Raw genomic sequence first — 25,171 nt, forward strand, 5'->3', positions numbered from 1 at the left:
TCTGGAGAGGCTTGGGTATTCCCAGTTTCCTCTCGTCTTTAGGGCTAGGGCCTATTTGATCTAGTTCAAACTGCTTACAGACATTTGGGGCCCGTTTCTCTGACTTCTGGATTTTCAGGCTAAACTTAGGAGGTGGTTGGCCCACACGTTTTCCTTGTACCTCTTCTCAGGTGCAGGTGTGTTTTGTTGGGATGTGGACTGTATTCCCAGGGAGTCCAGATTTGGCTGGACTCCTGTCTGGCCTGTTATTCTCCAAATGGGACTCCAGGTCATTCTACCCTCACGGATTTTCATTTCCTCTTGTCTTCATTTCTGACCTACCGGAAGCTGCCTTTGTTGCCTGTTACCAGGGTTTCTCATCTCAGAAGTGGGACTTTGAGGTGGGCTCTGCCTCACCAGATCTTCATAGTTGGTCCTGGCTGTGCCCTGCCCCAGATCTACCCTTTCCAGGCCTCTTGCCTGTTCCTGATTGGATGCAAACCAGGCGAGGGACGGAGGCAGGCCAGTGCAGGGTGGACGTTTGCCCCGGCTGAGGTGGGCAGGAGGTTAGGGAGAGAGGAACTGGCAGGAGGTTAGGGAGAGAGGAACTGGCGATAGCGGCCAGTTGTGGACCAGTAGGGGCTAAAGGCTGGGAGAGGGGCGAGGAGGGGACTAGGGAGGAGTGAGCTTGAGGGCTGTAAAGAGGTGTGGGCGGATTTCCGTCTTGGATGTGATGCCAAAGGCGAGGTCCAAGCTAAGGCGGGGTAAGAGGTGCTATGGGCGGGGTCAGGACCAACTGGAGGGTCAGGAAGACGTGGAACGATGCTTACGCCGCGGCTGCTGAGGTGCGGAGAAGTGAGAAAGAAGGGTGCTGAGGGCGGGATCAGGGTGATGTTGAGAGCAGGGTCGGGGGCGTTGGCCTTGGTGGGGTGCGGGCGGTGCTCGGGGAAGGGCCGGGGAGGTGAGAAGCTTGCAAGCGTGGTGCTGAGGGAGGGTCGGGACTGTCCAGACAGGGTAGGAGGCGTTGGCTACGGGAGGGGGCGTCTGGGCGGTGCTGGGGGCGGGACCCAGACGCCGAGCGGCCGGAGATGGGCGGTGCTGGGGAGCAGGGAGGCTCGCCCCGCCCTGAAGGCGGCGCACGAGCGGGCCTGAGGTAGCCCTGGGCCGGCGCAGCACCGACGGCTGGCGGAGAGCTCTGCGGAGGGCCGGGCGGTGCGCTCCCGGGCGGAGCCGAGTCCGCGGGGCTCCGAGGCGGGGCGGGGCCGTCGATCGGTCCGCCGCGCAGCTCGTTCAGGTGCCGCGGCGGCTCCACGTAGTCAGGCGGCCGGCCGGCCAGGGCGCACGGACCTCGGCCCGTGGCTGTCGTAAGCCCGAGCCGGGCCCCTGCGTCCCAGGTCTCCCGCAGAGCCATGGCGGGTCCGGGCCCAGGCCCGGGGGATCAGGACGAGCACTACGATTTCCTGTTCAAGCTGGTGTTGGTGGGCGACGCGAGCGTGGGCAAGACGTGCGTGGTGCAGCGCTTCAAGACCGGCGCCTTCTCCGCGCGGCAGGGCAGCACCATCGGCGTCGACTTCACCATGAAGACGCTGGAGATCCAGGGCAAGCGGGTCAAGGTGGGAGGCGGCGCGGCCCGCTGCTTTTGCCCCCCGGCGGGCGGTTCCTGGCCAGTCCTTCAGCTTCCCCTTCTTTCGGAACGGGCCTGGGCCTTGATGTCCGCACTGGGTTCAGGTCCGAAAGCACCGCCTTGGGCTCTGGTTGTGGTGACAGGAGGCGGCCGGAGCGTGGAGGAGGAGGAAGCCTGCCCCCCGTGCTCACGGCGTGGGGACTCCTCCGAAATAACTTGCGTGGAAGGCAACCTGCGGGCCGTTCCGTGAGCGCCGCGCATGCCAGGACAGACCCTTCCCTGCGCGGCCCTCTGGGGAGCACTCAGCCAGATAACGACATCCCCGTGACCGTGACCGGGAGGGACCAGGAGGGACCAGGAAGTAGTGGCTGCTAGGACCGGAGGGCCAAAAGTTTTTGTCAGAATTTCCTCACGGCCACGCCTCCTTGCAGTGTCTTTTATGGACCTGGTGGTGGAACTGGGCTCCGCCAGGGCCAGCGCGGGGTGGGGGCGGGGGCCTCCCCAGCTGGGGTTTGATAGAAACCGAAAACTTCACAGATACCGGAAGATGGGGGAGAGAACCAGACTTTGGCAGTGACCCCAGCAGAAACAGCAGGATGTGGTTGCCACAATGTCCTGGCAAAGATTTGATAAATAATATTTGTGATGAATGAAATCAGTTTCTTAACCTAGGTGTTTGCCCTCCCTAACAGTAGCATCCTGGACAGGACACAGCATTGTTCTTGCTCACAGAAGCACTCAGTAACTTTCCCGACTTGCACCCAACAGAAATCCTTTGCCATTTTTTTCATGGTTTCAACTTCACAAGGATCTTCAAGACAGCTCTAAGGAGTACCGGGTGGGGGCTGCCCTGTGTTTTCAGGAAGTGAAGCCTGGGGATGGGAGTCTCTTGACCCTGTTGCTGCTGTGGCTGTGTTTATTTGGGTGGCTGTAGGCCTGCCCTCTGTTGCCCTTGGCTGGGATACTTACTTAGCTCTTTGTTTCTATAAAGTTGGGATAATTTCTGGGTGTTGCCTCTCTCCTGTCCCATGGTGTAGAAAAAAGCAAGTCAACAATCATTTTATGGCCACTGTGCCTCTAGAGATTTGCCTGCAAGGTTTTAAACAGTCTTTTTGGGTTTCGGTATATTTTGGTTTCCGTGAGGTGGAAAAGGGCCAGGTGCAAGCAGGCAGCTTTTAGCTTTGGCCCATCCCTTTGGAGCAGGTGGCCAGGCTGACATGGGTGGAGTGTGTTCATGGTCAAGTTTGTACCCTCTGATAATGCCAGCAGTCAGCATTCAAAGTGCAGTGCAGAAAAACTGAACAGAAGAATGGTTCCCTTTTGGGAGACTGTTGGCCTGTGCCCGGTGTGAGTGGATCCCTGTGCTGACTGGTCAAGGATTGGGCAGTGTTCCTGTTTACCTGTGGAGATAACTGGTCACCTAGTGCAGCCCTGAGTGGACTGTGCACTTGAACTTAGGTTATGCAATACAGGACCATGCAGCTTGTTATTTCTTTTCTTTGTGGTCACTCCAGATTTTCCTCTTAGGAGGCAGCCTCGTAGGCCTGTGAGTGGCAGAGCTGTGTCTCTGTGTTGGTTGTCCTTTCTAGAAGCTATAGGGTGTGTTCTGCAGACTGGAGGGCATTGTTACTGTTAATTCTTTTTGTTGAGCTTAGGGCTCAGTGCATAAGCTCTACCAGTAAGCCTGTCTCCCACCTGATCTGGCGTTGTAAGAGTCTGAGGAATCTTAGAGACAGGCCACTGTTCCAGCTCTTTCTTCTGACGTTGGAAGTGCCCTGGGAGGAGTTGGGAAGGCTAAGAAGAAGGCTTTGCTTCCCAACAGGTCAGAGCAAAACCATCTTATTCAGTTCTGTGTTTCAGTTGTCAGAGCAAAACCATGTTTATTCAGTTCTGTGTTTCAGTTTTACTTATTTGTGTAGAGAGGTCTGCTAAAATGGAAATTTGAAAGTAACAGATCCAATCAAGTTCTTTTTTTTTTTTTTTTTTGCTATAGTCATTTCCCAATACAGCCATTGCACTATCCTTGTGATGGGCCTGTCTCTTCATCCCTGTTCTCTAGCCTCTTTAGTCCTCTTTAGATATATGCCAAGATTGTTCCTGCCTTACCCTCTTTTCATCTCCTCCCTTTTTGTCAGAATGTGTCCTTAGGTCCCTGTGTAACTGATAGTTTATTATCAGGCTCTACCATGAATACTGTTTTCCCGCAGAGTCCTCTCTACCTCCCAGGTCTTTTCCCGTTGTCTGTGTGCTTATATAGCACTCACCTAGATGTGAACTTACCTGGGTTGTTTGTCTCTTCCTGTTGAAGATAAGCTCCTTAAGGACACAGAGATCCAGCTGGCCAGTGTCAGACACATGGTGTTCAGGGTATGCCTGTTTACTGGTTAATATTTATAGAGGAGGCTGAAGCCAAGAAAAGTGAAGTAGCTGGCTTACCTGAGGTCTCCTATTAACTCAGGGGCAAAGCCAGGATTTGAACTCTGCATTTGGTTGGCTTCTGGGTACAATGCTCACTTTCTGATTCCTTCTGCACCTAGAAAGGTGGCCCCAAGGTTCTGAAGCCCATGAACCAGTGCACTCACTATGAATAGAGTATGCTCTTGGGCTTTTTTCTCTCTCTCTGTTTTGTCAAGATAGAGATTCATGTAGTCTAGGCTGGCTTCAAACTCACTATGTAGCCGAGGATACCCTTGAGCTTGTGATCCTCTTGCCTCTACTTCTCAAGAGCTAGGACCACAGATGTTTAACACCATAACCAGTTTTTTGTTTATTTGTTTTTTGTTTTTCAAGACAGGGTTTTTCTGTTTAGTCCTTGCTGACCTGGAACTCACTTTGTAGCCCAGGCTAGCCTTGAACTCAGGGATCTGCCTGCCTCTGTCTCCCGAGTGCTGGGATTAGAGGCGAGCACCACTACCATAACCAGTTTTTTTTTTTTTTTTTTTTTTTTTCCAGAGACAGGGTTTCTCTGTGTAGCTTTGCGCCTTTTCTGGAACTCACTCTATAGCCCAGGCTGGCCTTGAACTCACAGAGATCCGCCTGGCTCTGCCTCCTGAGTGCTGGAATTAAAGACATGCGCCACCACCGCCCGGCCTAGGAATCTTATAAATGTCTTTAATAATAAAGTTGGCACCAGAATATTTCAGGGTGTTTATCAGCTAATAGGGACACTGAGATAGCTCCACTCAGGGGCGGTTAGGTGACTCAGCAAGTCAAAGTCCAGCTGCCTGAGTTTGATCCTGGAACCTAGGGTGCAAGGTGAGAACTGACTCCTGAAAGTTGACCCCTGACCTCCACACATGTGCCATGGTACATGTGTACCTCTGTTTGACACAAACACACACATGTGTCAGATATAGACACACAATAAATTTTAAAAAATAGCCCAATCAGCTCGCACAAGCTGTTGTGAAAGTTTGCATGCCTTTTAAAGTGTTCATTTGAGGTGTTCTGGGTTTGTTTGACGTGGGTCTCAGGACTGGATATAGCATGTGAATCTGAATGCTGTTTGTCTGTCTGAATAAGAACAGCAGGCCAAGAGCCTCGAGGCTTAGGTCTTACTTCTGTCCTTCCAGCTAGAATTCTTTCCTGAAGCCTCAGGCTTCTTCATCTCAGACGTGGGACTAATGACTGACCACTCACCTAGTTGTGAAGGTTATTGAAAAGCTGTGGACATGCTTGAAAGCAATTACAATTTCCTGGCTTTAAAAAAAAAATTGTTTAAAACATTTATTTATTATTACCATTATTATTATTCATGTATGTCTGTGCGTGCATTTTTGCATCAGTTGGCTTGTGGCGGTCACAGGGCAGCTTGCACGAATATGTGGGCCCTTCAAATGGAATTCAGGTTGCCAGGCTTGGCAGCAAGCACCTTGATTCACTGAGCCATCTTGCTGGCCCTTCCTAGCTTTTTCCTCTTCCTTTCCTTTTCTTTTTCCTGTTTTGAATAGGTGACCTATTGGTATGGTTCAGATTGCAGTTTTCAAAGACTGAAAGGGTTTGCAGAGTGAGCAAGTGAAAGGGTCTGTTTGCTGGTTGCTTTTGTTGTCCTCTTCCTTTCTGGATGACCAGGGATGGCAAGCTTGCTTCTCCTCCAGCTCTCCCCGCTCCCTGCTCCACTGCCCCTTAGGAGAGCTCAGCTCCAGACACAGTCTATTCCCACTGCTGCTTCCTCCCTTCCTGTGGGCAACACAAAGGCCTGTTACGTAAACTTGGTTTTGCAGATCACTAGGTACACAGGCCCCAAGCACAGGGAGCCTGGTTAGGATCTCATCCCTTTACATGGCTTTTCAGGCCTCCTGGCCACTTGGTAAAGACTGCCACCCCTCTCTCTCTCTGTCTCTCTGTCTGTGTCTCTCTCTCTTTCTTTTGATATTTTGAGACAGAGTTTCTCAGTGTAGCCCTGGCTGTCCTGAAACTTGCTCTGTAGACCAGACTGGCCTTGAACTCACAGAGCTCTGCCTGCCTCTGCCTCCCACGTGCTGAGATCAAAGGTGTGTGCCACCACCACCCAACTTCCACAACACTTCTTTATGGAATTTGTGCCTTTGACCAGGACTTCCAGCTCATTGTCCTTGACTCAAGCTATTCCTGGCCTTATTAATGTGCTTTGTTTTCATAGCTGCTCCTGTTACTTCCACAGCAGGAGGAAGGAGGGATTAAAAGGGTGTGTGTATGCTTGTGGTCAGTGCTGGTGTGGGAGTCCAGGGCTCCCATGCACTCTAGACAAGCACTCTCCTTCTAAGCTACACACTCAACCCAGACTTTTTTGTCTGCCTTCCCAGTTCTTCCTGTCTAGGACCGGCTTTTCATCCGTGCTTTTTCTATTTGGATAAAATCAATTTGACTTTTTGGTTCTGCTCAGAAATAGCAAAAGGACTGTTAGATAAGAGATGTTCTGGGTCACGGTGATTGTCTGAAGAAATCTGTTCTTGATACCAATGGTCACCATCCTCATTGTAAACTAAACCTTGCCTCTTGAGGATTCTTACTGTCCTCAGGCAGTGCTCATGTGGGAAGTGGGGGGAGGGGGAGCTAGCTTCAGAGCCGCAAGGCAAGCTAACCCTCAGTTTAGCACATATTACCTTGGGCATAGGATGGCATCTCTTGTAACTTAATGTTCTCCAAGATGCCTGTGCAGCTTTTCCCTTGGTGGACTGTCAGCAGAATGGGAAGTGATGGTATGTCAGCACCTGAGAGAGGAAGTGGTGTGGGGAGTCAGGACTTCCCTGCCTAAGCGCCGCCCCCCCCCCCCCCAGACAGGGTTTCTCTGTAGTTTTGGTGGCTGTCCTGGATCTCGCTCTGTAGACCAGGCTGGCCTCGAACTCACAGAGATCCACCTGGCTCTGCCTCCCAAGTGCTGGGATTAAAGGCGTGCACCACCACTGCCCATCTTGTCTTTTTTTTTTTTTTTGATAAGTCTTATTCTGTAGCCCAGAATGACATTGAACTTGTGATTCTTCTGCCTCCATTTCCCCAGCGCTGGCATTTTAGGTGTCTGCTGCCGCATCTGGCTCTCGTGTAGTTTCTTTGGGTACTTGGGGCTTAGACATGTTTAAAGGTCAGTAGCAGGAGGAGCAATGCTTGCATGTGTGCATCTTACCCATTTCAACACTCTCCTCGCTGTGGGAGGTGTCTCCGCTGAACAAAGGGAGGAAAGGTAGCCTGGGTGTGGCGAGTCTTGAACCAGAGCCTTTCTGCTCCTAGTCAGGAGCTTTTGTGTCTTTGTAGTGTTATGCCCTCCACCAGTGGCAGTAAGCACACAATCAACAAGTGAGGGATCAGTGCAAAATCTGGTCATGGGGGCCAGCGAGGTGGCTCAGAATAAATATACAAGTACTTGCTGCCAAGCCTGACAACCTAAGTTCAGTCCCTGGTACCTACGTGGTACAAGGAGATAATCAACTCCTGAAAGTTGTCCTCTGACCTCCACACTTGTGTGGCACACATGTGCTCCCTTTCCCCAAGTAAGTATTATTTAAATTTAAAAGTTAAAAAAATAAGCCGGGTAGTGGTGGTGTGGTGGTGGCACACGCCATTTATCCCAGCAGTCGGGAGGCAGAGGCTGGAAGATCGTTGTGATTCCAAGGCCAGCCTGGTCTACAGAGTGAGTTCCAGGACAGTCAGGACTGTTACACAGAGAAACCCTGTCTGGAAAAACAAAACAAAACAAAACAAAAAACCAAACAAAAATTTAAAAAAATCAATTCTGCTCATCATAAATCATTTGCATTGTACGTTTTAGTTAGCAGTACTGTTTCAACATTGTGATACTGGGTGCTTGTTGGAAACACATCCTTGTTAATTCAAATGAATTGGTCAGTGTTGAAGGTGACCGCTGTGAATAAGAGAGAAAACTTGTCTAGACTAATGTTCGAATACAAACTACTTTATTCATGTTACAATAGAAACCAACCAAATCCTGCTAAAGAACCTCTAAGCCGCTTTGAGTTCATGAGTAAGAACCTTTGTCATTAACAGCTTCTTAGATACCATTTAATATCTTCTCTCTTTTGTTGTCATTGGATGAGGGGTCTCATTGTGTCACCCTGGCTGGCCTGTACTTGCTGTACAGCTCAGGGTAGTTTTAAACTGGAACAATCTTCCTGTCTTAAGAGCTGGGACTACAAGCTTGCCCACACCTGGCCTCTTCTACCCTTGATTGTCTCCCTTTGTCTTGGAGACCTCCCCTTCCTGGACAGAAAAAGGGAGAGCCAACCCTTAGTGTGATGTTTGAGACGGCTTCTTTTATTTACAACACTGGGGATTGAACCCAATGTCCTGCACATGCCAGGCAAGGGCTTTACCTCTGAGCTGTATGGTCAGCCCTTTTTTTTTCCTTTTAGTTTAATTTTATTTTTGTTATGTAGAACTGGCTGACCTAGAATTTACTCTGTAGCTTGGGCCGACCTCAATGTTGTGACCCTCCTGTCTCAACCTTCCAAATGCTGATGTGAGCCGCCAGGCATCAGGCTCCATTTTGGACCAAGAACTGCTAACACAGTGGCAGGGCCCTGTGGCCTGTAACTCCTTTTAATCACCAGATCCACCCCCTGAAAACCTGCCAAAAGAGAAAGTACCAGGTTACAAGAAAGGTCCTGGATGTAGAGTGTCACAGCTGATTGAGCATTTAGAACCACTGTTTGAAGGAGCCAACCCTGAAAGGAATAGTACGCATCAAAACATGAAAGTTCCATGCTGTGATGTCAAGAATTCAGTCGCATTGCTATATTTTCCAGTCACTACTCTAATTATTTATAGTTATATCTATCTAGTGTGTGTGTGTGTGTGTGTGTGTGTGTGTGTGTGTGTGTGTGTGTGTGAGAGAGAGAGAGAGAGATTTTTGTTTGTTTGTTTGTTTGAGTCAGGGTCTTGTGTGTAGCCCTGGCACTGGCTGTGTGGACAAGCCTGGAACTCACAGAGATCAGCCTGGTTCTGCCTAAAGAATGCTGGGATTAAAGGCTTATGTTCCCATGGCCAGCTTTATTTTTGAGACAGGATTTATGTTGACTAGCTCGGCTTGGTATAGTGTTCAAGGGATTGTCCTGCTTCAGTCCCTAGGTGCCTGGGATTAAAGGCATGGGTCACAGTAGCTGTCTTAACAGTCCATATTTGTGATGGTGTCACTGTGGTCATGAACGCATGTAAAAACCTCTGAGAATGGATACTTTCCAGGTCTGATTGGACAAGCCTGCGACCTCAGCTATTTATAAACCTCAGGCAAGAGGGTTGAAAGTTCAAGCCTGCCTGGGCAACTTAGTGAGGCCCTGTCTCAAAAACCAACCAATGGAAGTCTGTGAGCTGGCTCAGTGGATAAAGGTGCTTGCTAACCATGCCTGATGACCCGAGTTTGATCTCTAGGACCCACAGCATGGGAAGAAAGAACTTATTCCCCAAAGTTGTCTTGACTTCTACATGCACATCCCTTTCCTGCACCACAAGAATAAATAAAATGTAATAAAAAAATAAACAAGAAAGCAAACAACCCGCCAAACAAACAAAACCAGTTCTAGGGTTAAGTATGGCTCATTGCCAGAGTGTTTGCTTGCCCGGTATGCCCACCCTGTGTTCCGTTCCCAGCACTGTAAAAAGTGAAAGATAGCCAGGTGGTTCACTTTAGGTTAGCGGGTACACCTGCGTCCTGAAGACAATTCTGACATGTAATGGGCTGTGACAGACTTTTACTAAATGTGTCTCATCTTTCTCCTTTTTTTTTTTTTTTTTTTTTTGTTTTTCGAGACAGGGTTTCTCTGTGTAGCTTTGAGCCTTTCCTGGAACTTGCTTTGGAGACCAGGCTGGCCTCAAACTCATAGAGATCCGCCTGGCTCTGCCTCCTGAGTGCTTTTTTGTTTGTTTAAAGACAGAGTTTCTCTATTATGTAACTATGGCTGTCCAGGAACTCTCAGTGTAGAGCAGGCTGACCTTGAACTCACAAAGATCCATCTGCCTCTGCCTTCTGAGTGTTGGCATTAAAGGTGTGCACCACCACGCCTGGCTCTTTTTACATTTTAAAGAAGATTTACTTATTTTTGTTTTATGTGTATAAATATTTACATGTGTGTGTCTCATGTGCATGCCTGGTGTCTGCAGAAGCTAGAAGCAGGTGTTATATCCCCTGGAACTGGAGTTACAGTTATGAGCAGCATTGTGAGTACTGGGAATTGAACCTGGTCCTCTGGAAGAGCAGCAAGTGCTCTTAACACTGGGCCACCTCTCCAGGCCCCCCCCCCATTTTAATTTTTTTTAAAGATTTATTTATTTATTATGTATACAGTGTTCTGTCTGCCTGTATGGCTGCAGGCCAGAAGAGGGCACCAGATCTCATTACAGATGGTTGTGAGCCACCATGTAGGTGCTGGGAATTGAACTCAGGACCTCTGGAAGAGCAGTCAGTGCTCTTAACCTCTGAGCTACCTCTCCAGCCCATTTTGATTTTTGAAGTGGCTGCTTTTTAAGGGGACTATGTACAAGGCCCACAGGCATGGATTAGCTTGTCATCATTAACAATGCCTAGATAAAATCAACCTAAAAGGTGTAGTGGCTTGTTTGGGGTCACAGTTTTAGAGGCTTCTTTGTAATTTCCTGGGTTGCTTTGGGCGGGTAACAGTGCATCTGGGAGCAGGTAGCTGCAGAAGACTTGGGAGACAGATCTCAATACCCCTTCCAAATCATGTCCCCAATGATCCAGTTTCCTTCCCCAGGTTCCGCTTGCTAAAAGTTTAACCACCTACCCTTAGTGCCACAGGCTATCACCAGTTCTTTAACACATGGGCCTTTGGACTGAATATTCAGACCTGAGCAGTGTAAGGAGAGTCCCTGGCAGCAGTTTGCTGTCTGGGAGGACGTTGAAGGAGTCCTGAAAGAAGTCTTGCCATTTCCCACTAAACAATCGCTTGATTGCCACTGTTGCGGCCGGCCAAGGAGTGTAGAAACCAGTGAGCTTTTGGTACAAGGGAACAAACACAAGGCCTAACAAGCTCTTCCACCAGTTCCCAAATTACTTTTTTAAAATTTAATTTTGTAATGCTGAGAATTGAACATAGGGCTCCATGCATGCTAAGCAAGCACTCTACCACTGACCTAAATTCCCAGCACAATGTTTTTTATTTGTTTATTTATTTTTTTCTGAGACAGAATTTCTATGTGTAACCCTGGTTGTCCTGGAATTTGCTTTGTAGACTAGGCTGGCCTCAAATTCAAGAGACCCACCCAGCACAATATTTTTTAAAAGTTAGAAATATATTTGTATCGTTTTCAGTGGAAAACTGAATTTTTTTCTTCTTATATATACTCATTTCATGACCCAAACCAATACATTACAGTGGTCAGAACAAACATCAGTTTGGTAGCTATGACTTGTTAACATCTCTTCCATGTCTGTATGTAGGTAAAATATGCAGAAAAAATAAAAATTAATTCTGTGAAATGCGTGGAAGGAACCACACAGGAAACTAATTTTATTATTGAGGGCAAGGGCAAATGCTTGGGTGTAAACTGCTAACTCAGCAGTTCTGACTTTGCTTCTTGGTATGTTGAGAGCCAGGGTCTTGTTTGGGCTAGCTCATTGGTAATGTCTGGGCTTGGCCTGTTCAAGGCCCAGGGTTCCATTCTGAGCACTGAAGGGAAGGTAATCTTTCCAAGGTTTCAGGCTGACCATTGCTGGAGCGGTAGGCCGGTTGAAATCCAAGGGCTGGGAAGAACACAGGGAACCTGGCAGGTGCTCCGTGGATTCGTTCTGCTGTGACTGGCTAAGGGTTTGGTCATGGTTCCATAAGTACCTGCCTTCTCTCAGTGTCCAGACCCCAGGAGGAAGGGTACAGGAGAAACAGTCTCTGTTCTTCAGTCTGTGTTCACCCGGCAGGCACCGCTCTTAATGCTGGCACTGTGGAGACTGGAGATTCTGAGCCAGTTCGTGGACACACCTGGCGCAAACAGGGCAAGATAGGGCAGAGTGTCGATAGTGAATGAAGATGGTTGCTATAAAGCAGGGCCCTGTGGTGCTGTAGCTGTCATGGGCATGTAGAGATATATGTTGCATGCTTGGACAAGGCCAGAGGAGGCAGCTATCCACCTTGTCCAGGGTCCCGGACACAGGAGGGTTGAGGGAAACACTGAAAAATGGATGAATATTCCTAAGGAGGGCGGATAGAAGAGGCTTCAGATGCCATGGCCATATATGTACCAGACCATAGAAACACTGTAGAAGTGTGGGCACAGCTTGAGAGTGGTAAGAGGTGGGTTGCTCCTAGGCCAGGCCAATTCTGTTGGCATCGTGTCCACTGTGTTCTGAGGACATCAGGAAACCAAGTGGTCAGCTTTGGGAGACCCGGGAGGCTGCCTGGCACTGCATCCTGCGAGTTGATGTAGTGACTTGGTGGAGGAGGGCCCAAGACTGAGCTGAGTTCACAAGCTGGGGCTACTGTCTCATTACCAATGTTAGCAAGGCACAGAGAGGGAAGAGGTGGGGAGAGTTGAACCTGGGAGGGAGTGCATTTGACTGAGGAAGTCTAGAAAAAGAAGGTCTGGGAAACTGGGAATGCAGCTCAGTGCTGGAACAACTTGCTTAGTATGCACAAGGTCCTAGCTCAGTCTCCCATATTAAAAAAAAAATAAAATAAAATCACCTTACCTGGTGATAGAGAGAGCTTGAGTTTAGAGACTTAACTGTGGGAGCCCTGAGGGCCACATAGGGCAGAGCTTGTGGCCTAGACTCTTAAGAATGTTGCTCTTGTCACAAAAGGCTCTCCTGATAGGCAAACCACACGAGGAACTTACAGCCCTCTCTCTTAGAGGGTGCTGTCCTGGTCCCGTGGTGCCCACCTGACCTGGGCCAGGTGCCTGGGAGGGATCCCATGGTCCAGGCTCAGCCCTTAGTGCTGCAGCCCCTCGGCTAGTGGTAGGTGGTGGTCTGAGCCTCCACGAAGGAAAGAAGGGGTATTGGGAGCAGTCAGCCCATTGTAAGCAACTGGCAGGCCTTGTTTACCAAAGGCAAGCCCATCAAGGATGCCCAGGCAAGGGTTTGATTCTTGTGGGAGATGTAACTCACTGAGATTTACTGAGAAAGCTTTCCACAAGCCGTGGAGGCCTTGCACACCGTGAGGGGGTGGGGAGGGCTACGGCGGCAGGCTCGGACTACCACTGCCACAGCATCTCCTGCGACACACTGTAGATGTAAAGAGTAATCTTGCAGCTGGGCGTGAGGTTCAGTTGGTAGAGTGCTTGCTTAGCATGCATGAAGCCATGGGTTCTATTCCCTGTTCTGCATATAACTAGGATGGCGTCACATACCTGTAATCCCAAGACTCAGAAGATGGAGACAGGAGCATCAGGTTCCTGGTCCCTTTTTGGCTATGTAGAGGGTTCAAGGCCAGCCTGGATATATGAGATCTTGTCTCAGAAAGATTGATCTTGGAGTGACAGATAAGAAATGTGGGTAGCTCTCAGTACCCTGCTGAGTTCTGCCTGTCTGGATTCAAGGCATCATGGACCTGGTTTCTTAGTGTGGCTGTGAGATGGGCTGACGCTGTCCAGAGTGTGCTGAGGAAAACTGCAAAAAGCTGGCATGGCCATTCTGTCACGTGGGCAGATGCCACTTTGCATTGCCACAGAACTCCCATTCAGGAGCCACATTGCAGCAGGGACTAAAGTACGCTCTGATGCCATGCCTTGACTAGCCGTGTTGAGGGAGTGGGAGGAATTCTAGAAACAGAGGCGGCCAGCATCCCCTTGGATACTGACTCCTTTCAACCCCGTTTTGTGCCTCCTGTTGATGTCCCCAGGTCAGTGTGTTTTCACTTTCCTAGTCCCGACTTTCTCTATCAGATCAAGACTTGCCTCTGGGCACCGGGTTAGAGGTCAGCACTGTTAAATACAGTGAACGCACTGTCAATGGTAATGATAGGCCTTTATTGTAAGCACCCTTCTGTAAAGTTTATTTTTCCTTTAAATAAGTTAAGATTTGAGGACTAACATGATTTGACAGCCCTTAGAGCTTCCCTGGCACCCTGGCTCTGATTGGCCTCACGGCTCCCATGCTGATTTGAACACTGACAGATTCCTTGAGGAAGCCAAGCAGCAGCCACAGCTGCTGGCTTCCCAAGCAGACCTCCAACTCCAGAGGTATCGGCCCATCCTGACTGCTTCAGACAGCCTGCACCAGACTTCTGCCGTCACCATCTTGGTGAACTCTAGCAGCCATTTCCACCCAGGACAGAAGGGGAACACTGCTCTGGTTTAGCGGGAGACCTGTGATTGAGATTTGCTTGAAGGACCACACCATGATGGTGCAGATACCCCTGGAACAATACCTTTCTGACTATTTAAGAAGGCTGCCAGTTCACTTCACACTCGGCTACAGTACACTCTGAGTACTGAGCCCTGGGCTTGTAACATTCAGTCTGAAGGTCTTTGCTTACCTACTTTTGATCATTATTATTACTAGCATGGGCTGAGCTGTGGTAGCAGTGACAGAAGCAGCAGCAGCAGCAGCAGCAGCAGCAGCAGCAGCAGCAGCAGGGGCGATAAGAGGGTGGCTGAGGGACTGGAGAGATGGCTCAGAAGTTAAGAGCACTGGTTGTTCTTCCAGAGGTCCTGAGTTCAATTCCCAGCACCCAGATGGTGGCTCACAGCCATTTATAATAAGATCAGGTGCCTGTAAAAAAAAAAAAGAGGGTGGCTGAAGAGTCCCTGAGAATGACCAGGATAGAAACATGGCAAACAGGTCAGAGAGCCAAAGGTGAAGAAGGGTAGACGGCCTTGAAGAACCAGAGATGGGAGAATTCTGAGGAGCTGCCAGGGTTTTAATTAATTAATTAATTATTATTATTTATTATGTAGACAGTGCTCTGCCTGCAGGGCAGAAGAGGGCACCAGATGGTTGCGAGCCACCATGGACTTGCTGGGAATTGAACTCAGGACCTCTGGAAGAGCAGCCAGTGCCCTTAACCTCTGAGCCATCTCTCCAGCCCTGAGCTGCCAAGTCTTAAGGTCTGGGGTCTTGGACATATTTGGCCTGAGAGCTGTGACACCGCCCGCTGTAGGAGCTGAGGCTCCCGATACTGAGGCTCATTCAGGAGTCTAATGCAAGCTGTGGGAGACTGAGGCTTACAGTAGCTGCCATATGGCCACTGGTGGCTAAAACCCAGAGCAGTGAGCCTTTGACTACTAAAGCCCCGAGCAACAGGTCACCAGCTTTAGCTGTAAGGCTGCCATTCCAGCCTAGGGGATGGGAAGGGGGCCAGGGGGAAGACCCAGCAGTGGAAAACTCTCATCACCTGCTCACAGTTCTTAGCCAGAGAGCAGAAGGACCGCAGACAGCAGAGTGAACTTGCCCACCACCCGACGGTGGCTTCCGCAGCATGGCAGGACCTGCAGCTAAGCTCTTTCCTGGAGGCTGGCACAGCAGAGGAGGCTGGTTGGAGGAGGAGCCTCAAGCCCTACCTCCTGGTTTGCCTCATGTCCCAAGACATCATAAAAATAGCTCAGGAACTTGTATTTGGGTCAGTATGGCTGTCTCAGTTCTTACCCTGAGAACTAACGTTTCCAAGGCTTTCTTCTAAGGCAAAGAAGCCTGGAACTTTCCACTGTCTGCTTACTCAGGACAGACTCCTTTTCCTTTGGGAGGGACAGGACAGGACAGGACACAGGTCTTGGAACTGAACTTGCTAACAAACAAGGTTGATTTACTGCAGCCCTGTTTCTCTCTCTCTCTCTCTGTGTGTGTGTGTGTGTGTGTATGTGTGTGAGTGTGTGTGTGTGTATGTGTGTGTGTGTGTGTGTGTATGTGCCTGTGTGTGTGGGTGTGTGTATATGTGAGTGTGTGTGGTGTGAATGTGTATGTTGCTGTATCTCATGCTCCCTGCGTAGCTCCTGCACTCATCTTGATGTAGGATACCTGAGTGAACTACAGACAAGAGTGACTTCTCCCTAGGACTGCAGCGTGAGTATCAGGAAGAGCTACCTAAAATGATAAAGGGTGGGTAGGAGAGTCTAAATGCTCAAAGGTAGAGCTGCCTGTCCTGAGAAAGGGCCTGAGGATGCACACAATACTGCTTCATCGTGGGCTCGTGGAGGCTTGTGGGCCAGCACAGGCTGGAGTCATTAAGTGTGGAGCTTAAAGGGGAGTAGCAGCCCCACTCCCACGGAGGATGGTGATTCTCAGTCTCCCCGTGACAGAGTCAAAGAAGGGACTGAACTCCCCTGCCTAACCCTGCTTAGTGGCAGGGGAGGCGCAATGTGTTTTCTGCACGTGTGCTCTGGGAGCCCATATTTCGTCCTCACTGGGACTCGGCAGTGCTCTAAGTCCCACAGTTGGTCATGGATGCAACTCTAGACACCAGGAACCTGGAGAATTTCTCCTAAACATCAAATGAAGCAGGGTGTGCCAGGAGAGAGTGCAGAACCAAGCCCTACTGGGCTGTCTGTCTGTGAGTGCAGTGGTAAGGACGCGTGTCAGTGTGTAGGTAGTTAATGGCTGATTTGTGTACTCTGCAGTGAAAAAGGCGTTCAGCTTTCATAACGCTCACATTGATCCACTATCCAGAAAGAAAAAGAAAGGAAGGAAACAACAAACAAACAAACTGGGGTGATCCGGAGTAGATGGGGCTACTCTGGAGGTGATGCCCAGTGTTCATTAGAATGAAAAAGGAAGTGATCATCCAGGACAAAAGCCTTGCTAGTGCGACCTGGAAGTCCAGATCGATCGGTCTGTCTGTCTGTCTGTCTGTCTATCTACTATAGTGCTTTTATTTATTTGTTTGTTTGTTTATTCATTTATTTAACATAAAACAGGGACCTTTATTTCTAAACACAGAAAAACAGCTTTGGGAATAACTCTAGGAATTGCCAAACTTTTTTTACTTTTTTTTTTTTTAAACATAAAAACAGGAAAAGTCCAGGGTTATTTGAAACTGGAAAATATTTTCTTTGTAGAAAGTAGTAAAAATGATAACATTTCCCAATAAGCCCTTTTAAGCCAAACAATATCTGAATTATTCATATAAATATTGATTAGATTCGGGGATACAGAAGAAACCTATCTTTATCTGTTCACAGAGCTATGTTTTACTTAAGTTGTGTAAGTGAGATTCCTAGTCATTTTCCCCTTCACTGTTTGATTTACGGCAGACATTTTTCTATAGGCTAATCCACAGTCTAAAAAGATTTTAGCCTCCCCTCCTGAAAGTACAGCCAGCATTTTCTTTCCATCAGCTTGATAGAGTACAAATTCTTATCCTAATAGTGAAATGTTTCACTGACGCTTGCCCAGTGATTGGGCAAAACCAAAGCTTATTATAAGCCACAGCCATCCTAGGGTCTCCCCTGCTACATAGCCTCCCTGATCTGTGGGTTGTAGTCTGATTGTTTCTTGCTTTGTACCTAGAATCCACTTATGAGTGAGTACATACCATGTTTGTCCTTCTGGGTTTGGGTTACCTCACTCAGGATGACATTTTCTAGTTCCATCCATTTGCCTGCAGATTTCATGCTGTCGTTGCTGGAAGCCTAGATTGAATTAATTGCTTCTTTGGTTTTTTTTGTTTTTTGTTTTCGTTTTTATCAGTTTGGCTGTGATCTACTATAATTTACTCTATGTTTCTTCTGTTTGGGATTTTTTGATTTCCTTGGATTTAAAAATTAGTATCTCTTATCAAATATAGAAATTTCTTGGCCATTTGTTCTTTGATTATTCCCGGCAAGGATGATCACATGTACATACCTCCTTTCTATTGCCTATGCCTAGCCCACCCTAGGGCACTGCCATTTGTTAAATGGTGGAGAAAGACCCCGTACCCCATATTTTGGCCAAGTAGATAAGCAGGTACCCACTGCCCCAGTCCAGCTTCCTCACCACCAACTGTGGAATCATTAGGAGACCCAGTACTGTACAGCCTGGACCCACTGAGCTTGCAGCAGAAAAGACCCCAATGTGTAGCCAGCCTGCCCTTACTGCACCCTTGGAGTCAGTTCCTCATCTGCAGACTCTGGTTGTCAGCAATCATAATCCAGGGGCTAGGGGAGAGCCAGTCCATGGAGGATGCAGCTCAGAATAGCCTCTTGTCTGGAGGCTCTCTGGAGTTGTGAGGCAAGCTGTGCCCACTCCCTCTCTTTTCTTCTTCATGCTGGATCTCTGAGCTGCTTTCTTTCTTTTCTTTTTTATTTGTGTGTACATGTTCAGAGGCAAGGAGAGTCGGGGTCCTGCTATGTAGAATGAATCTTAAATTGTCTTGTTAATAAAAACAAACCCAGAGCCAGGTATTGGGGTGAATGCTGGAAGATCAGAGAAACAGAACAAGCCACAGTCTCACTTCGTCAATTCCTCAGCTGATCCTGTTTTCTCAGACTGGAAGCCTCTGAGTTCTTATCCAAATGGATCTCAGTTGAACTGTTGCTCAAAAGCCTAAAAGCTTAACCAGCTCTAGTTCCTCCTGGTTCTCATGCCTTATACACCTTTCTGCTTTCTGCCATCACTTCCTGGGATTAAAGGTTTGAGTAACCATACCTGGTTGTTTCCAGTGTGGCCTTGAACTTACAGAGATCCAGATGGATTTCTGCCTCTGGAATGCTAGGATTAAAGGCGTGTGTGCCACCATTTTCTGGCCTCTATATCTAGTGGCTGTTCTGTTCTCTGTTTATAAGTTTATTAGGGTACACAATATTTTGGGGAACACAATTTCACCACGCTGCTATTACTTCCCATTTGTTCCTTTAGTGACAAGATCTCTCCCTGAACCCAGGGCTTGAGTTTTCATGGCTAGACTCAAGGCCAGCAAGCTTCAGCTATCTTGTCTCTGCCCCACTTAGCATGAGGTTACAGGTGTGTACAGGATGCCTGGTTTGTTAAGTGAATGCTGGATCCAAACTCTGGTCCTTTGGATTGTACATCCATCACTCTGAACCTCTGAACCATCTCTCCAGCCCTGAGTTACTCTCTAAGGCTTGTCAAGGACTGTTACTGTGACCCACCATTGGCCAGTGGGCTCTCTGTTCTGTGCATGGGCCTATGGGGCTGCCCTTCTTGTGCCTTTGACGTGTGTCACTGGGTTGACCCTTCTCTTCAGCTACAGATTTGGGACACGGCTGGCCAGGAGAGGTTCCGAACCATTACCCAGAGCTACTACCGCAGTGCCAATGGGGCCATCCTTGCATATGACATCACCAAGAGGAGCACCTTCTTGTCAGTGCCTCACTGGATCGAGGATGTGAGGAAGTACGCGGGCTCCAATATTGTGCAGCTGCTGATTGGTGAGCTAGAGATGGTGGCTGGTGGGGTCTGAGAACAAGCCTTATCTCTGTCTTTGCCTTTTTCTTTTCTAGTACAGGGAAAGCCTGCCAGGGAGGGGCTGAGGTTGGCCAGGAAAGGAACCAGAAGTTAAACCAGAAGATGCAGTCAGTTTAAAGTTGGACTGAAAATTGAGATTAGAAGGCAAGAGGGTGCTGGCGTTTACTCTGCAGTGCCTGTGTGTCCCTCGAGCTCAAAGGCATGGTGTTTCTGCAAACAGCACTGTGTCTCCTGCCCAGAGAGAGCCATGTGGCTGGTCTGCTGCTCAGGGGCTGAGCATGTAGCTAGTATGCACCAGACTGTAGGTTTCATCCCCAGCACTGCAAAGGCAAAAAGATAATAAAAAGAAAACAAGAGGAGAGGCCATAGAGTAGGAACTTCGCTTTTGCATTTTAAAATTACATTTACTTAGCATGTCTGTGAGCATGTGTGCATGCTCACATGTGTGCACTGCACACACTGCATGTGTGGAGATCAGATGACAGACTGCTAGAGTCAGTTCTCTCCTTTCACTAAGTGGGTCCTGGGAACTGAACTCAGATCACTGGACTTGGCAACAAGTGTCTTCATCTGCTGAGCCATCTTGCTGGCCTAGAATAAGAGTTTACATTTTAAAAAATCTGTCTGTCTGTCTCTCTGCCTGCCTTCTGTCTGTCTATCTATCTGTGTATGTATATGGGTATACACGTGCCACAGCGCATGTGTAGGCCAAAGGACTACTTACAGAGTCTATTTTCTCCTTCCACCATGTAGGTACTGGGGGTTGAACTCAGGTTATCTAGTTTAACAGCAAGCATCTCCACCCACTGAACCATCTTGCCAGCTTTAAATAAGAATAAGAGCTTTAAAATAAGAAAGGTAGTCTGACTTGGTGGCTGCACTTGTCCCAGCTCTCAGGAGGCTGAGGGGTAGGATGATTGCTTTAGTCAACAAGTTAAAGTCTAGCCTCGGCAACCTAGGGATAACTCTTTCCTTCCTTCCTTCCTCCCTCCCTCCCTCCCTCCCTTCCTCCCTCCCTCCCTCCCTCCCTCTCTCTCTCTCTCTCTCTCTCTCTCTCTCTCTCTCTCTCTCTTTCTCTTTCTTTCTGTTTTTTGAGACAGGGTTTCTTTGTGTAGCCCTGGCTGTCCTGGAACTCACTCTGTACACCAGGCTGGCCTTGAACTCAGCAATCGACTGCCCCTTGTGGTACGGCTGCCTGGCTGAGATCTGTTTTTAAAAATGGTTAAAATATGCTGGGTGTGGTGGTGCTTGCCTTTATTCCCAGAATTCAGGAGGTAGAAGCAATCAGATCTCTGTGAGTTCAAGGCCAGGCTGATCTACATACCAAGTTCTAGTCCAGCCACAGCTACAAGTAAGACCCTATTTCCAAAAAACAAACAAACAAGCAAAAGGATTATAGTAGGGTTGGAGAGATGGCTTAGTGGTTTTGAGCATTTACCAATGACCTGAGTTTTCCCAGCACTTACATTTTGGCTCACAACCATCTGTAATTCCAGGGAATATGATATCTTCTGGTCTTTATGGCTGCTAGTTATACATGTGGTTCACAGACATACACACACACACACACAGGCAAAACACCCATACACATAACTTTTTTTAAAAAGGTTAAAATAAAAAGGACTATTTTAAGCCAGGAGGTGGTGGCACACACCTTTAATCCCAGCACTCAGGAAGCAGAGGCAAGTGGATCTCTGTGAGTTTGAGGCCAGCCTGGACTACAGTGTGAGTTCTAGGACAGCTAGGGTTACACAGATTAAACCCTGACTCGAAAAACAAAAAAATCCACCACTAACAACAAAGGACTATTTTAATATGGGTCAGTCACCACACCCAGCAATGTTTACCTGGAGCTGGTGGAGCTGGTGGAAGGGACATGCTCTGGGACTCTTAGTGTGGCTCTGCTGGGTAGATCTGTGCTGGTCTGGCACCTGTGGGTCTTACCATGCTCTATCTGGCCTTTCTCAACAGGGAACAAGTCCGACCTTGCTGATTTCCGGGAGGTCCCTCTGACTGAGGCACAGAGCTTGGCTGAGCACTATGACATCCTCTGCGCCATTGAGACCTCTGCCAAGGATTCTAGCAATGTGGAGGAGGCCTTCACTAGAGTGGCCACTGAACTCATCATGAGGCATGGAGGCCCCATGTTCAGTGAGAAGAGTACCGACCACATCCAGCTGGACAGCAAGGACATTGCGGAGAGCTGGGGCTGCGGGTGCTGATTGGGGGAGCAGGGCAGGCAGGCCAAGACCTCCCCGCTCCTTTGTCTCTAGCCTGTCAAGCCCCGCCTCCAGGGCACTGGCTTCTCTAGAGGGATTCTGCAACCCTAGCCTGGATGCTGGGAAGAAAGGGAGAAGCAGGGTGTCCTATGCAGAAGGCCATTGGCCGGTTGTGGACCATCCTGTCAGCCAGCATCTGCTCCCTCCATGTTCTTCACATTCCAGGACTAGCCTGAGCCTTCCAGCACAGACTACGGTGGGAAATGGGCCTGCTGTGCTGCCCAGCCCCACATGCTGGTCTTACCTTCTCCTGCCTTGACTGCTGCTCTCCAGGGGTGTGGTTGGTACCCCAGGTTCCTCCGTGTTGTTCTCTGGCTTCTAACCAGAGGGTCAAAGCACATCGATTAGGCCAGCCGACTGGTGCCGAGCCTTGTCCCTGGGAAGCCTGAGCTCCTCAGGTGGAAGCAGCACCCTCCCTTCACTGCCAGCTTGGAGCTCTTAGATGGCCCCTGGGCCTGGCTCGCTGCCTTACCAAGATCTCTTGAGTTTTTCTGCTTTTCCGTGTAGCATCTCATTTTCACTGACACAAGTGCAGGGTCATGGCCAGGGGCCATCTGGGGACCGTCTGCTGGCTTGAGGCCGAACATTTTGCCAGTCAGGTTACCAAAGCAGCTGATCTTTCAGTGTGGTTGAGGGTTGAGATAGGAAAGAAGTAGCTCGCGGTTGGGCACGTCACTGGTGGAGCACATGCTTAGCACACACCAGGCCCTGGGTTCAGTCCTCAGCACCAAAAATGACGACAGCCAAACAGTAGCTTTGGTTGCATCCTAGAGGTGGTGGTTGAGGGCCCTGTGGATGCCAGCCTTGCCTCATGTGGAGAAACCTTCCCTGCCATAGTTCAGAGCTCCTAGTTCCCCATGGTCCTGGCCTGGCTTACAGGTTCAAAGCAAAAAAGACAAGTACTGGCGACTTGAGACCTGGCCATCTTACACCTCCCAGGTCCCTTGCCTGCCTTAATGGGTGCTTTCTGCTGGGGTCAGAAGGAAAAGTGGGGTTCTTAGGAGGCAGGGCTGTCCTTGGGCGGGGCTCAGGGATCAAAAGCAACCAGGTGCAGGAATGGAGCCGGGGGATATTTCTAAGATAGTCCTTGGACTTTGAGTCTGCCCAGTTCTATGCCCTTCTACCACCTCAGTATAGACTACAGGCCCACATAATAAACTGCTTTTAGACTACATCAGCAGCGCGGCCCCCGCCATTGCGTCAGGCTCAGCCTAATCTAACCATGGAGCAGGTGTTTCCTGCATCTCCCTTCTTGATGGCATCCTACTCTTGCCTCCCATTTCAAGCATTCTGGTCTGTCTGCCCTATTCCTAGGCATATCTGGCCGCAGGGCCAGAAGCAGGGCTTTGCAACATCTCCATAGCAGCCTAGGGAGACAGCTGTGGTGTAAACTGGCCCCCTTTCAGATAGGAGGCAGCCTGTGAATTTAGCTGAGCCTGGTCATGGTGGGGTAGAAGGTGGCCTAAGTGAACCAGAGCCTGCTCTGAGTGCTGCTCTGGGGGGGCGGGGGACCTGTTGTAGCTGTCCTGGGTAGGAGCTGCAGCGTTAGGAAGGTTGGGAACCACTACTGTAAGGCCTAAGCTGGAATGGGTAGAACTGAACCTGCTTGGCCCAGGCAGCCTTCTTCACTGGTGGCCTTGTGGCTCACCCAGAAACCAGAAAGATCATTTCTTTTCCATTCACAGTCAGATAACCTCACTTCCCTTTCTCAATCCTGAGGTGCTGAGGTGTGGCTGAGGCCCTGCCCTGTGCCCTTGAGCAGGAGCAGCCCTGCTCTAAGAAGTTAGCCCAGTCACCAAAGTCTTCTGAACCCCCTGCCCTGGTAACCACCCTGCCCTTGCACTCACTGGGTTCCAGTTCCACTGCCAGGTGCAGGTCTGGAAGGCCAGGCCCAGAGCCCTCACCCAGTGTGAATGACCATGGCCTCCACAGCCTGGCCACCTCTCTACTCACTGTCATGTCTGGGGCCAATGTAACCCTCTCCCAAATCTCTCTGCCAACCTGCCTTTTTATTGACAGCACAGAATCCCACAAGTGACCCAGAGGACATCTCTGAGGGGAGATGGCCCCTCCTCAGTCACAGACCTTGTCTTCAGTATCCTGGCAAGGACGAGTTCTTCCCTTGACCCCTGATTTTTAGCCTGGGGGGACCCTGAGTCCTGGACTGAAGCTGGTTCTTACAGAGAAGCTGCTGCGATCCCTTCAGACAGTAGTGCCAAGGCCCTGTCCCTTTGCTGAGGGCACCTGCCCCATTGTAGTGCTCAGAGACCTCAGGACCTCTGGGCCTTTTTGTCAGAAGGATCCTGGGCTTGAGGACTAGAAAATAGGCAAGTGTGTGTCAAGAAACAAAACCAGCTGCTTTCCTTCCCCTGGGCAGGCTTGGCTGGCTGCCAGTAGCCCAGGGCCTCTGGGGCAACAGGAGTTTAATCTCTTCCCTTGTTTAAAAGTTACTTAACAGCAGGAACAGGTGGAGGTTGGATGCTAGGGAGGGCCAGGAAGTACCCACAGAAAGGCTGGGCAGGACCAGGGTGGCTGCAGCAGGAGAGGAAGGTCTGGCCCACTAAAGTTACCAAGAAGGGGCTCCATGTCTTTTTGGTTGGTAGTCTGTCTCCAAGGACACAGGCCCCAACTGGGGGAAATCTACAGGGAGCCCTTGGTTCACATTGAATTGGTTGCCCTGTCCTAGGATGCTGCCAGTGGTGGGCCTTAGCCAAATTCACCCCCACAGGGCCTGGATGGGCAGGATTGCCAGCCCAAGGATGCCATGTGCATTGGGGAAATTTTCACATTACCTATTTATGAATATGTAAGTCTTTCTATCAAATCTATTTTTGAAACATGAAAAGTTGCCTTTCTGGATATGTCATAGAGCCAGTGTACAATTCAACCATTAAACATTTCTGTACTGAGTCTGTGCTCAACCTTGGTCCTGTCACCCCTGAGCCCAAAGCCTGTCTGGGCAGCTGTAGAGAGTCCCTAGGCTGGTCTCCAGGATGAGTCAGTAGGTGGGTGCACCTCCTCACTGTCCTGCCTGATCTGGAGAAAGGGATGGGTGGGTAGGTGAGTGCACCACCTCCTCACTGTCCTTGCCTGGTCTGGAGAAAAGAGCCTGACCAAGACCTTTTCTCTGGTCCTGGGTCCTCTGAGCTAGAAGCAGTCAGAGATTGGACCACATCTCTCCAGGGGACTTTTGATCATGTTGAGGAGGGCTCCTGGATGATAATGGCCCAGTCCATGAGGGGGGATCATGCTTTGATTTTTAGTGAGCATGAAGCACCTCAGAGTTAGCATTCTTTGTTCGTAGTTTGAGACAGAGTTCCCTGTAGAGTCCAGGCTGGCCTCAAACTCAGATTCACCTGCTCTGCCTCCCAAGTGCTGGGATAAAGGCTTGCGCCACTGCCTCCTGTCTTAGAGTTAATGTTCTTGTAGGAGTCTGTCCAGATGACAGGAAGAGGCAGAGCTGTGATCATAAGGGCCCAGATTGCTTGCTGCTCTGTTCCAGTCAAGAAT

General features: G+C 49.4%; 1 protein-coding gene across 2 annotated transcripts; it reads left to right on the plus strand.

The window, feature by feature from the left end:
* Positions 1-1,099: 1,099 nt before the first annotated feature.
* Positions 1,100-24,570, plus strand: Rab43 (RAB43, member RAS oncogene family). 2 transcript variants are annotated; one of them, XM_036180935.1, is made up of 3 exons: positions 1,100-1,592; positions 19,162-19,345; positions 21,354-24,570. In XM_036180935.1, the coding sequence occupies exons 1-3, from the start codon at positions 1,389-1,391 to the stop codon at positions 21,602-21,604; spliced, it is 639 nt and encodes a 212-aa protein (XP_036036828.1). In that variant the 5' UTR covers positions 1,100-1,388; the 3' UTR covers positions 21,605-24,570. The 2 variants fall into 2 exon arrangements, with proteins under 2 accessions (XP_036036828.1, XP_036036829.1); XM_036180936.1 differs by having other exon boundaries at positions 19,168-19,345.
* Positions 24,571-25,171: the final 601 nt, after the last annotated feature.

The sequence above is a fragment of the Onychomys torridus genome, chromosome 3 (genome assembly GCF_903995425.1).
Source record: "Onychomys torridus chromosome 3, mOncTor1.1, whole genome shotgun sequence".
Classification (NCBI taxonomy): domain Eukaryota; kingdom Metazoa; phylum Chordata; class Mammalia; order Rodentia; family Cricetidae; genus Onychomys; species Onychomys torridus.

What these genes read in the sequence shown, in the direction of transcription:
- Rab43 (XM_036180935.1), top strand. Translation starts at nt 1,389, where the DNA reads ATGGCGGGTCCGGGCCCAGGCCCGGGGGATCAGGACGAGCACTACGAT. An exon ending in TCCAGGGCAAGCGGGTCAAG is followed by an intron (nt 1,593 to 19,161) that starts GTGGGAGGCGGC and finishes CCTTCTCTTCAG; the next exon opens with CTACAGATTTGGGACACGGC. An exon ending in TATTGTGCAGCTGCTGATTG is followed by an intron (nt 19,346 to 21,353) that starts GTGAGCTAGAGA and finishes CTTTCTCAACAG; the next exon opens with GGAACAAGTCCGACCTTGCT.